The following is a 12,589-nucleotide window of genomic DNA, read 5'->3' on the forward strand; positions in this document are numbered from 1 at the left end:
GAAAACGGTCCAGCCCCAAATGTCACTCACTCTGTGGCCGAGAGACCTAGCTGAAGGGCGCGTATGTTGGTCGTTAGGACATGATGCGCTACCTGTTTCCCCGGGGCCCCTCCGGGTAGCTGGCGCACAGTGACAGCTGTGCAGAGAGACTGGAGCACGTGTGTGCATTGACGCAGGGCTCCCCAACCCATGGCGGGCTGCGTAAGTATTTCATTATATACTACAGCGTAAGAACAGTAGAAATAAAGTGCACAATAAATGCAATGCGCTTGAATCATCCCGAAACCATCCCCTTGCCCCCGGGTCCCTGGAAAAAGTGTCTTCCGCGAAAACGTTCCCTGGTGCCAAAAAGGGTGGGAACTGCTGGATTAATGAATGAGAGACTCTATGCTTCCCTCGGAGTCGGGAAACACCAAGCCTTCCTTGGTGTCTGTGTTGACATTCTTTAACAATCGGCAGTGCTGCATTTCTTGAAACGCTGACAGTCACGGTCTTCCCAAATATTTACCTGAACTTTGTCTTTTCCTTCCTCTCAGGGGTAGCAAAAGAATGACGGTTTTGCATATATTTGAGGAATACCAATACAACAACTCCCGGATGTCTCTATGCAAAAACCAAAAAAAAAGTAGAAAAGAAAAAAATTGATGTAGGATTTTTTGCAGCAATGTTGCTTCTCTAATCCTAAAATGGTCTGGCTGCATATCGGGTTAGATTCTGCCTTCCTGTCTCTCAAACAGGCCGTCGGAATGATCCACCGCCTTTGACTTCGTTTCCTTGCCTGCTAAAAACTTTTATAGAGAATAGAATAAACAGGTTGAATAAAAGTAGTTTTTTTTTTTTTAAACTGCTCCGATTTAAACCCAAATTCATTTGAAGCCCTTTTTGCTCCTGAAAATATCATTGTCATCCTGGCCTGTCTTTTGGAAAATATTATTTTATTATCAAATGTACAGTATATGGAACTTAAAAATACAGTAAAGCAGTCATGGAAATAATAGCTTTCCTGTGGTCCGTGGGCACAGACCGACCCACGGCTGGGGAAGGGGGAGCTGCCTCGGACCAGATGGACGAGTGAGATAGTTCAGAGAAGTTTCTGGGCTTTTCTGGAAGGGCTCTGAATTCAGTTCTGTGGGGTCGTGGTGTAGCTTTCTCCTTCCCCTCATCCCCCCGTTGCAATGGCGTTCAAGATAAACTTTGTTTTCAAGGCCATCTGACATCCTAGCCTCCCTGGGGGGAGCGTAATGGAACAGTGGTCACTGAATTTGAATGAGGTTTGGAAAGAATTTACTTATTTTTAAATTGCATTTCCATGTCTGCTGTAATGTATCCAAGTCTTGTAAAGACCAATAATTTATTCTTTTTAATGAGACAGAAAGAATTTCTCTTTCGAATCTCATCGTCTGATCAGAAAGAAAAAAATATATATATTTATATAAAACACCATATAAAAAGTGAGTTCCAGGGAGAAAGAGGTTTTTTTTTTTTTCTTTCTTTGTTATAAAATGGTAGCCGTAACGTATGAAAGTGCGGATTAAAAAACAACATCGGTCAGTCTGGTTCTAAACCCTTACTTGGGCAAGCTGGAGTTTCGAAGTGACAAGAGGAAATAACTGAAAGGTGACGAGTTCTCGTTCTGGCAGGATCTATGGTGTTAAAACTGCAGCGCGTTAACTAGGGCGTGCGTCTCCCACGCAGGTATCCTACAGGCGCCCGGGAAGGCAGCGGGGTAGAGATTGCAGTCGCAGACCAGGTACCCTGAAGCCCATGGCGTGCTGTAAACAGAAAACAAAGTTCCCAGAGAGGCCGAGCCCTCCTGCCTGTGTCTGCTCAAATTCCTTTTCCCAACAAGCCTCCGTGAAGGCTAACCTCCGTCTGAAACCCGCCGGGGAGGCCGCCCTGCCCCGAGACAAACGCTCCGGGAGCTGCGGCCGCCCAGCCCGGCCTCCCTTGCAGACCACGCAGTAAAGAGCTCCGCTCTCTGCGTCGCACCGCAGGCCGCTCAGAACACGTGGATGTAAGTCGTTTTCGAGTCACTCCCCAAAACGTTTTTCGCCGTGCACTTGTAGAAGCCGGCGTCCCTCTGCGCGGCGTGCTGGATGGTCAGCGCTCCCTGCGGGTGCAGAAATCGGTGGCCGTAGAGACGAGCCTGCGTTCCGGCCGTCAGGTGTGACTTGTCCGGCAGCTCCCAGGTGATCTCGGCTTTGGGGACGCCCATGGCCATGCAGTTGATCTTGATGGTGTTCCCGGGGCGCGTGTAGATGACCGGCGTGGGCTCGCTGGTGATGCGGGGCGGATAGGCGATGACAATCACCGAGATGCTCGTGACCGAGGGGCCGTACTCGGTCTCCATCCTGCACGAGTAGGTGCCCCTGTCGAACACCGAGGCCTCGCGCACCGTGAGGGTGCCGTTGTCCCAGAGGGAGAAGCGTCCGAGGGCGTGGGGGCCCTCCAAGACCACGCCGCTGGGAAGCGTCCAGGAGACACGTCCCTGCCGGCCGTCCCCCGGGGGCACGCAGTGCAGCTGCAGGGTCTCTCCGTTGATGATGCTCACCAGATTGCGGTGCTGGCTGCTCACCTGCGGTTTCAGCCCCACCTTCAGAGACACCAGCCTCTCCGTGTGGCCCGCGGCGTTCCTGGCCACGCAGCGGTAAGCGCCGGCGTCCACCGAGGACAGGCCGCTGATGTGCAGCATGCCGTCGCCCTTGTGGAAAAAGCGCTGCAGCCGTCGGCCGCTCTGCAGCTCCGTGCCGTTGGGGAGCACCCACAGCAGGGTGGGCGTCGGGGTCCCCGCGGCCGAGCAGTTGAGGCTGATGGTGTGGCCGGCCGCGGCCGTGATCTTCTCGCTGGTGGGGTCGTGGAAGACGGGCTTCTGCATGGGCTCCAAGACGGTGAGCTGCACGACCAGCCGGGCCTCGCCGCCCTCGTTGCGTGCGATGCACACCAGCTGCACCGAGTCGCTCTTCCTCAGCTGCCGGATGTCCAGCGTGCCGTTGCGGTGCACACTGACGCGGTTTCCGTGGTAGGGGGCCGGCAGGATCACGCCTTCCGGAAAAGCCCACAGGACCCTCGGGGCGGGGATGCCTTCCGCCTTGCAGTCGACGAGCTTCCGACTGCCCGCCGCCACGATCTCCCGCACGGTGGTGATGGTGTCCGAGTTGCCGTTGATCCTGGGCGGCTGGACGTTGACGTGGATCCACACGGTCTTCCTGTCCTCGCCGGCACTGTTCCTGACCAGGCAGGTGTAGTTCCCGCTGTCGGAGCGCTGGGCTTTCTGGATCAGGAGAGTGCCGTCCTGGTGTATCTGGTACTTCTCCGAGTACACGGGGATGAGCCTGTTGGTCGGGGACAGCCAGGTCACCTTAGGCACGGGCTCTCCTTTGGCGGCACACGGGACGGCGACCACGTCTCCGTAGGGCACCTGGACCACCAGGTACGTCTTGTTCCGGATGGCGGCGGGCTCAGCCACCACCTTGACCCGCACTCTCATCTCGTCCTTCCCGACCTGGTTTTCGGCGAAGCAGGTGTAGTCCCCTGCCTCTCTCATCCCCACCTCGTTGAAGTAGAGCGTCCCGTTGTTGAAGACGACGTAGCGTTTGGTGCGTCCCCCGCTGTCATCCGACTGCACGAAGGAGTTGACCAGGCTGCCGTCGGGGAGGCCCCAGGAGATGTCGGGGTTGGGGAGCCCGGTGGCGACGCAGTCCACTTTCAGGTCACCCCCGTAGAAGACCCGGTGGTCGTTCTCCTCTTTATGCTCGATCTTGGCCGCTCTCATCACCACGTTGACCTTGAGGGCTACGTAGTCGTCGCCCACCTTGTTCCGGGCCACGCACAGGTACTCGCCGGCGTCTTTGTCGGTCACCGACTTCACCACCAGGGTCCCGTTGGCGAACGCCCTGACTCGGGCATCAAAGCTGAGGGAGAGAAAGGAAAAGGAAGGAGGTGTCAGTGTGCCAGGTGCTCCAGGCTGGCTGGAGGTCGCCGGGACGAAACAACAACAGGTGGCTGTGAAGTATCAGCTCAGCCCGCTGCTGCCCCAAAAAATGCCCAAGGGCGTTTACAGCCGGAACAAGATTGAGCACACACTGGAAAGTGATTTCCTGCTAATGAGAACTTCCTGGTAGGGTCTGACCAGCTGGGCTGGCCATGGATTCAAAGATGTGAGAAGTAGGCAGAGACTGCAGCGTGTTTGCGCACGGGTGTGCGTGTGCGTGTGTGTGTGTGTCCAGTATTTGTCCCCTGGTCATTGCAGAGAGTGTTGTCACCACAAAATCAGATGGAACACTACCGTGCTGGAGGAAATGAATCCAAATCAGCCTTATAAAAAGGTTAGGTGCTTTCTGGAAGAAAACGCTTTAGACACTACTTCTGCTCTCGGCAACTTATTTTTTTTTTAAAGACGTTGTAGCCCACTAACAAGCCAGGGGCAAAAAAGTAGCTTTGACATTGATCGTGTCATTGCGGTGCCGCCCAGTATTCCACAGCGATCTAGTAAAACTGGATTCGTCAGCACTGGACGATATTGGTGTAATGCCTGCTTCTCTAGGATTTGTAATTAAAGCTGAATGACACTCAGAAACCAAAACCCCGAGGGTGTCGTGACATTCCTCTCAAGAAGTCCAAACACCTCTGAGCTAATATTCATGAAAGGTTTTCAGTTTAAAAGAGACAACATTGAAGGCTTGATAGATTAAAAAAAAAAAAAAAACTTACATGGGTTGTTTAATTACACTACACCAGTCATATAATTGGAATTTAGTAAGAATGAAGCCCCGGAAATGATGATTTAGGGTTTATTTAGAATTTGTATAAGATTATCGATTCATTATGGACATGATATTTTTATAAATATTTTGCCACTCAGAGCTCACGTTTTGAAAGACCCAGTGAAAAGATCGGAGAGGTTCTCATTTTTAAAGTGTCCACAGTGAATTTTCAATTTCACTGACATTATAATGGGAGAGGGTGTAATTGAGTTTGAACCCCTTAGTGTTTCCTGAATACCGCATCACTCTAATGGCATGTCTGGGACAGCATTATAGATCTTTAAAAAGGAAACGCCTGCCTACACTTGGATGCAGCCCGATCACCATAATTAAAAGCAATTATTATACTAACGGTGACCAAATAAACTGTCGTGTGGGCCAGGAGTGAAAACCAAGTCAAGGTAACATGGTAAGGAATATGAGAGGTGTGAGGCTGGCGAGGACATTTTAATGTGCCTTGGAGTTCGAATCCAAAAATTCCTGCGATAGCGTGTCTGCGAACATTCTGAGCTGTCTACAGCCCTGATGTCTAGCCCTAGTTATAATCAGAGTAAACTGGACACATCTGAAAAACACACCTCCTGAAGCACTTGGCTTTCAGAAGAGAAGTGCCAATCATCTGTATTTTTAAATCGTCCTGGTGTGTAGCGGAGCAAAGGGCTTGCTTGTTGATAAAACCAACACGGGTTGTTTAACGACACCACGCTAAGAATGTAATTAGTCGGAATCTATATAGTAAGAATGAAGCCCCAGAGATGGTGATTTATGATGGATTTAGGGTTTCTATGGGGACGTTATTAGAATCACTCAAAACCCTCCCGCAGCGACATTCTCGTGCTGTTACCCATTCAGCACCGGCTCAGCCGCGCCAAACCCAACGGAAAACAGCCACGCGGGCGGCAGCGCGTCCTCGGGGCGGGAAGACGCTCCCGGGTGGACCGGGTACACGGTACTCCCTACAGAGTGTGCAAGCTCTTTCTGGGCACCGCCTAGAGACATCTAAAATTTAAAATAGAAGCTGGGCACTTGGGCTGATTCAAAAGCAAATTATGTAACCAAAATGGGTATACCCCTGTAAAATTCTGAAATTGAAAAAAAATAGTAATCATACAATAAAAAAGAATTTGGAAAAAAATAAATAAATGAAATGAGAGGCCAAAGCGTTAAGCTTAAATAAAGGGGACTTATATCCAAAGCTCACTGAAAACTGACGGGCAGAGAGAGGAAATGCTGACATAGAACCCCCTCCTCCTTTTTTGACCACGACACCCTCTTTCTTTGGCAAAAATCCATCATTAAATATTTTCTATTTTGTTTAAATAATGAGTTCCACTATTGGGACCTAAAGTGTACATATATCTGGAGAGATTTTCTTCATTTCCCACTTGGTTTTGTGTAGGGTAGCCTACACCCTATCCTGCACTAAATGCGACTAAGTTGCCACAAGGTTTTATGATTTTGAGACCCATGAAATAATGATGCAGATAATTCTCTTCTGCATTTGTATCATTTATACAATTCAATTAATCTATAAAAGCAGCGCTGTGGCGGCTAGCACATGAACCCTAGCAGGGCGGGAATCTCCATCTGCTGGGTTCACTGCTATATCTGAGCACCTACTATGTGTCTGACGTGAAGCAGGTTTTCCATAAATGTTACGTATAAATTGAATGAATAAATCTTTGCACTTCTAGCAAAGCAAATGATAATAATAATGATAAAATAAGATAGAAGCTGGGGGAAAAACACCTTCGCCCTTTTCCAACATCGGGAAGGGCCCCGGAAGCCCAGAAGCAGCTGCACAGAACAAACCCGTGAGCACTGACTGTGCTCCCGTCCTGGGGTGGAACCCGCCCCGCATGGAGATGTTTTCCTGCTTGAAAACACCACTTGAGCCCATTTTCCTTTTCCTCTATTATCTTTGTCCGCTATTATTTTTGAAACACTTCTTAAGGAGACATAATCCTTTTTGGTTCTAGTCCAGGGTTTTAAAACCTCAGCACTCCTGACATTTGGGGCCGAGGATTCTCCGAGGTGGGGCCGTCCTGTGCACTGTAGGGTGTTGAGCAACCTCTCTGGTCTCTACCCACCAGACATCAGTAGGAATTACTCCAGGTGTGACAACCAGAAATGTCTCCAGACATTGCCAAGGGGTCCCTGGAGGCAAAACACCCCCAGTTCAGAAACACTGCCATAAACCTATATACTGGGGAACAGATGGTATGTGATTAGACAGTGGCTTTCTTTGTCCCAAAATACATTTTTTTTTTTTAATTTTGAGATGCGCTGTGGGTCTGTTGCCCAGGCTGGAGAGTAGTGGTGCAATCATAGCTCTCTGTAGCCTTGAACTCTAGGGTTCAAGTGATTCTCCTGCCTCAGCTCCCAAGTAGCTGGGACTACAGGTGTGCTTTACATAGAGAGATGGGGTCTTGCTATGTTGCCCAGTCTGGTCTCGAACTCCTGTCCTCAAGCGATCCTCACGCCTTGGCCTCCCAAAGTGCTAGGACTACAGGCTTTAACCACCATGCCCGGCTATTTTTTCTTAATGTTTCGTAGAGATGGGGTCTCACTCTGTTGCTTAGGCTGTTCTCCCACTCCTGGCCTCAAGCAATCCTCCCACCTCAGCCTCTCAAAGTGCTGGCATTACAATCTGGAGCCCCTGAGCCTGGCCCAAAATACATTTTTATAATTCCAAGTATGCTATCCTGGAGCTGTAATGATATCTTTAAAATATCTTTATTTTTGTTATGTTTTTACATACTTTCATTGTATCGTTAATGCCACATTAAAATAAGGCCTAAAACATCTATGTATTTCATTGAAATTAATAAAGGAAATAAAAGCAACCTAAATTGTTTTATGTAATATTATGTTTTAAAATGCAGTGAAACGTGATTATTAAAGCAACAGTTCCTTGGTTCCTTTTTTTGATTCTGGGCAGGCAAGAAGGGATAAGAGGGGGGTCAAGTGTTTGTTCTGGATCCTATTTTATAAAGACAATGGCTGGGCATGGTGGCTCACACCTGTAATCCCAGCATTTTGGGAAACTGAGACAGGAGGAAACTGAGGCGGGAGGATCGCTTGAGGTCAGGAGTTTGAAACCAGCTTGGGCAACATAGCGAGACCCTGTCTCTAAAAAAAAAAAAAATTAGCCAGGTGTGGTGGCATGCACTTGTAGTCCCAGCTACTGGGGAGGCTGAAGCGGGAGGATTGCTCCAGATCAGGAGTCTGAAACCAGCCTGGGCAACATAGCCAGACCCCTTCTCTACAACAACTATATATATATATTTTTTTTTTTTTTTTCAGGTGTGGTGTTGTGCACCTGTAGTCCCATCTACTCAGGAGGCTGAGGCAGGAGGATCACTTGAGCCCAGGAGTTCCAGGCTGCAGTGAGCTATGATGGCACCACTGCACTCCAGCCCAGGTGACAGAGAGAGAGAAACCCTATCTCTTAAATAAATAAAAGAATGCATAAAGACAAGATTTCACTGCGTGAAAAAGCACGCACGGGGAGCAGTATCTGTGCATGTTCATCCTGACCAGGACTCATGTCCTTTTGGGCCACCAAGAGTGTCCCCAACGTGCAAGGGGAGAGCAGGGTCCCCGCGATTTACCTAAAGAGCGCGTCCACCATCCGTTTGGAGGGCAGCCTCCACTGGATGCGCGGCCAGGGGTCGCCCGAGGCGCTGCAGTCCAGCCTCAGGGTGCCCCCGTACCTGACGTCGGTGCTGCGCGGGGAGGTGCCGGTGATGCGCGCGTTGGCGGCCGCGCGCTGCACGGTCAGCTGCACAGTCCGGCGCGCGGAGCCCACCAGGTTGGCGGCCACGCACTCGTAGCGCCCGCTGTCCTTGGGCGCCAGGTTGCGGATGTAGAGCGTGCCGTTGGGGAAGACGAACAGGTTCCCGCGCAGGAACTGCGAGGGGCGGATGTGGGTCCCGTCCCAGAGCACCCAGCGCACGCTCGGCAGGGGCGCGGCCTTGGCGGTGCAGTGGATGTGGATGCTCAGCCCCGGCGGCAGCGAGATGTTCTCCGCCTTCTCCTGGTGGATGACCGGGGGCAGCGCCGCCACGTGCAGGCGGATGGCCAGGCTGTCCGCGCCGGCTGCGTTGCTGGCCACACACTTATACACGCCTCTGTCTGAGAAGGACGCGTCCTTGATCGACAGGGTCCGGTTTTCGTGCAGCGTGACGCGGCCCTCCACGGGGGACACGGTCTGCCACACCCTCCTGTCAGGGAAGATCCAGGAGATTTGGGGCACCGGGGTCCCCTTGGCCAGGCACTCCATGGCGATGGTGTCTCCCAGGTGGACGGTGACGTCCTGATAGTGCGAAGCTAGGATTTGGGGCTGCTGCACCGTCACCGACAGCAGGACCACCATGCGGTCCAGCCCGTGCAGGTTGCTGGCCGTGCACAGGTACTGGCCGCGGTCTTGCACCTGCGTCTTGCGGATGACTAAGGTGCCGTTCTTGAGGACTTCGAACCGTTGTGCCCTGGTGTTGGGAGTCATCAGGGCTCCTGCAGTAGAATGACAGGGACCATTAGCTTTGACATAAACCGTGTCCTTTCCATAATTGCCAAAAAAGCATTGTTCGCTCATTAACCTAATTCTCCTACGTGTGGCCCAGACGGTGAAAGCAGATGTGCGAGAGAGAAGGTTTTTGTTGACACTCCCTGAGGAAATGGAAAACCACCGTGAGATACCACGTCACGCCCGTTACGATGAACAGTACAGAGAAGACCAAATTGGAGAGAGCAAATCAGTACAGCCATTATGGAAAACAGTATGTGGGATCCTCAAAAAATTAAAAATAGAACTACCGTACAAATCAACAATCCCGCTTCTGGGTATATATCCAAAGAGACTGAGATCAGTATGTTGGGGAGACGTCTACAACACACATGTTCATTGCGGCACTATTCACCGTGGCCAAGACGTGGAATCAACTTAAGTGTCCATCCAAGGACGAATGCATAAAGGAAATGCGGTTTGTCTACACAATGGAATACTATTCTGTCTTAGAAGAGAATTCTGCCTTTTGTGACAAAGCGGATGAACCTAGGAGACATTATGTTAAGTGAAATAAGCCAGGCACGGAAAGGGAAATACCACATGATCCCGCTTCTGTGTGGGACGTAAGAAGGTTGAACTCGTAGAAGCAGAGAGTAGAATGTGATTACCCGGGGCCGGGGGTTTTGGGGGGAAAGGGAGACATCGATCAAAGCCTACAAAGTTCAGGTAGACACAGGAATAAATTCAAGGGATCTATTGTATTCATGGTGACTATACTATTGTATTCATGGTGACTATAGTTAGTAGTAATATATTGTGTACTTGAAAATTGGTAGGAGAGTAAATTTTACGTGTTCTCGCTACAAAAAAAAAAAAAGGATTTTTTTTTTTTGTAGAAAAAAGAGAGAGGAAGAATGTTTTGTTTCCCTTTTTGTTCATTTTTTACACGAGTCTCGGAAACAGGGCACGCAGACCTTCTTCCAGCAAAGAATAGCAAACATGGGCTTCATGGAGAATTCTAGAAGTGGTTGTGAGACGCAAGCACACCCGGGGTAGTCTGACTCTTCATTTCAGGTACTGGAGACACAGCCCCTTGCTCGTTTATGTTGACACTGGTCTCCTGAACTCCTGGTTGCCTGCTTGGACACCTAGGCTTGCAGCAGGTGTCCACCACTGCCCAGAGAGGCCCCTGAGTCACAAGAGAGAAACTAGGATGCCGTCACTCTCTGCCCAGTCCCATAGAGTTGAGCACGGACTCAGGCTTCCCGATGACGTCTGACCTCCTCACCACTCTAGCCAGAGGGCAGACGTGAGTGAGATATGTTCTCATTTCTCTCCACTCTGTGTTATCCATATGTCACACCCTGTCTGACCTGCTGTCTGCCCTCGTCAAGGTCTGTACCAACCATGTGTTTCTTCTCTTTTTTTTTTTTAAATCTCGAAATGTTAAGGGGAACCAGTCATTTTATCAAAAAGTCACCTGCATATTTGAAATTCAGACTTGGAGGGGGGCCAAGGGCAACATACGTAACCTAAACATCTGTACCCCCATAATATGCTTAAATAAAAAAAAAAAAAAGAAAAAAAAGTCACCTGCATTTGAATGTTTATTGCAGCACAATTCACAACTGCAAAGATGTGGAATCAACCCACGTGTCCATCAATTCATGAGTGGATTTGCAAAATGTGGTGTATGTACACCAGGGAGTACTACTCAGCCATAAAGAAGGATGAATTAATGCCTTTTGCAACAATTTGAATGGAACTGGAGCCCCTTCTCCTAAGTGAGGTATGTAAAGAATGGAAACTCAACTATGCGTTTTTGATGCTCTGGTATCTGGACCTTTTGCTGACCCAGGAGGGTCCACCCCTCCCAGAGCTAGCCAATTCCTAGAGACAGCAAAAGACCCTCCCCATGAGCTTGCTTTGTATATGCAAACCTAGCAGTCCAGAGACCACACCCCAACCACCTCAATTATCGGGCTGTCACACTCTGGGTCTTTATCCACCTGCCTTAATTACCCCAGGGTCAGGTAGCAGACAGCTAGGGACATCCCCAGACCCTCTAAAGCCTGCTGAAATCTCTCAAACTACCCCATTCTAAGCATCAACTGTTTCTTCCCACAGAAAGCACACAAAAAAGGGCACTTGCTCAAATTTTTCCCTGTCTCTTTGCCTCCTAAACAACTCTGGTGCTTCCCAGGATGACGTGCATGGTGTGGCTTGCACCCTCCCCTTGGAAACTGTGAACAGCAAAGTATCCTCTCCATGGCCATCACCTTCTGATCTGTTGGCCTCACCACACTGGAATATAATAAAACCTACATTCTAACACTGGGAAGCCCAAGAGAGCCCCCTTCTTCTTCCATGTTGCTGGCCCCTTCCCAGGTCCGGGCTTCACCCGTGGACTATGCCTTTAGTTCTGACTCTTTTGTTAACACCTTTCTTTAAGATGGGAGTGCTGCCTTTGGATGAAGGCTTCAAGCCCTGGAAGTTCTCCATCGTCCTCATCCTCATACTCTCTGCCAAGGTATCTGTTGTTCATCCACCTCTGAAATCACCTGCTCTCCCCAAGGTGAGGCTTTCGTGGTGGATGGGTTATTCCAGTATAGAGCACTCATGGAAACAAGGCCACTACACAGCATGTTTATAGGAGGTGCCAAGAACACAGCTGTCTCCTCCAAAACCAGGTCTGGAGGCCAAGTGAGTTTGCCTAACTCGCCACATCCCAGGGAGCAGGTCTTGGTTGATGCTGGTATAACCTCCCTGCCTTCCAGGCAGTGCAGGTAAGAAGCCATCCAGCTTGGGGCTTGAGCCCTCCCAAATGACAGGGGACTCCCAAATAATGGTCCTCACTCACGGAGTTTCAGATCCTCATCAAGGCATTTTATGATGCAGAGATACAGAGTGCTCGTCCATTCCATTTGGTGTGGGATGGAAGAGAAGGATCATGGTAGCCTCCTGCCCATCATTCCGGGGCAGTCACATGGTGGCCTTGTGTTTCCTTCTGATGCCTCAACAAATGAACTAATGTGGTTTATCTGGCAGCAAAGGCAGGATAAAATCACATCCTATAGCTCCACGGCCTTAGAATACAATGCTCTGTGGAGTCAGCAAATCTCATTTTGCCACCCATTGAGATAGAACTTCCTAAAACCCAGAGCTAGCTAGCAGAAGAGCAGCCAGCATTCAGAGCGAATTCCAGGGGATGCAGATGAAAAATGTGCATGAACATCTGGAGAGAAGGCATGATCCAAACGTGCTCTGACCTGGCCCTGGCATGGAAGACCCTAAGAATTAACACAAATGGGGTCTC

General features: G+C 49.9%; 1 protein-coding gene across 1 annotated transcript in view; it reads right to left on the reverse strand.

Annotated features, from left to right (window-relative positions):
- Positions 1–1,999: 1,999 nt before the first annotated feature.
- Positions 2,000–12,589, reverse strand: part of MXRA5 (matrix-remodelling associated 5) — a 29,145-nt gene continuing 18,555 nt past the window's right edge. The window contains exons 5-6 of the mRNA XM_012656814.1: positions 8,378–9,278; positions 2,000–3,911 (exon numbers count right to left, since the gene is read on the reverse strand). Coding sequence (XP_012512268.1) covers positions 2,000–3,911; positions 8,378–9,278 — 2,813 coding nt within the window. The remainder of the gene's footprint in view (positions 3,912–8,377; positions 9,279–12,589) is intronic.

This window comes from Propithecus coquereli, unplaced genomic scaffold (assembly GCF_000956105.1).
Source record: "Propithecus coquereli isolate 6110/MARCELLA unplaced genomic scaffold, Pcoq_1.0 Scaffold52, whole genome shotgun sequence".
Taxonomy (NCBI): Eukaryota; Metazoa; Chordata; class Mammalia; order Primates; family Indriidae; genus Propithecus; species Propithecus coquereli.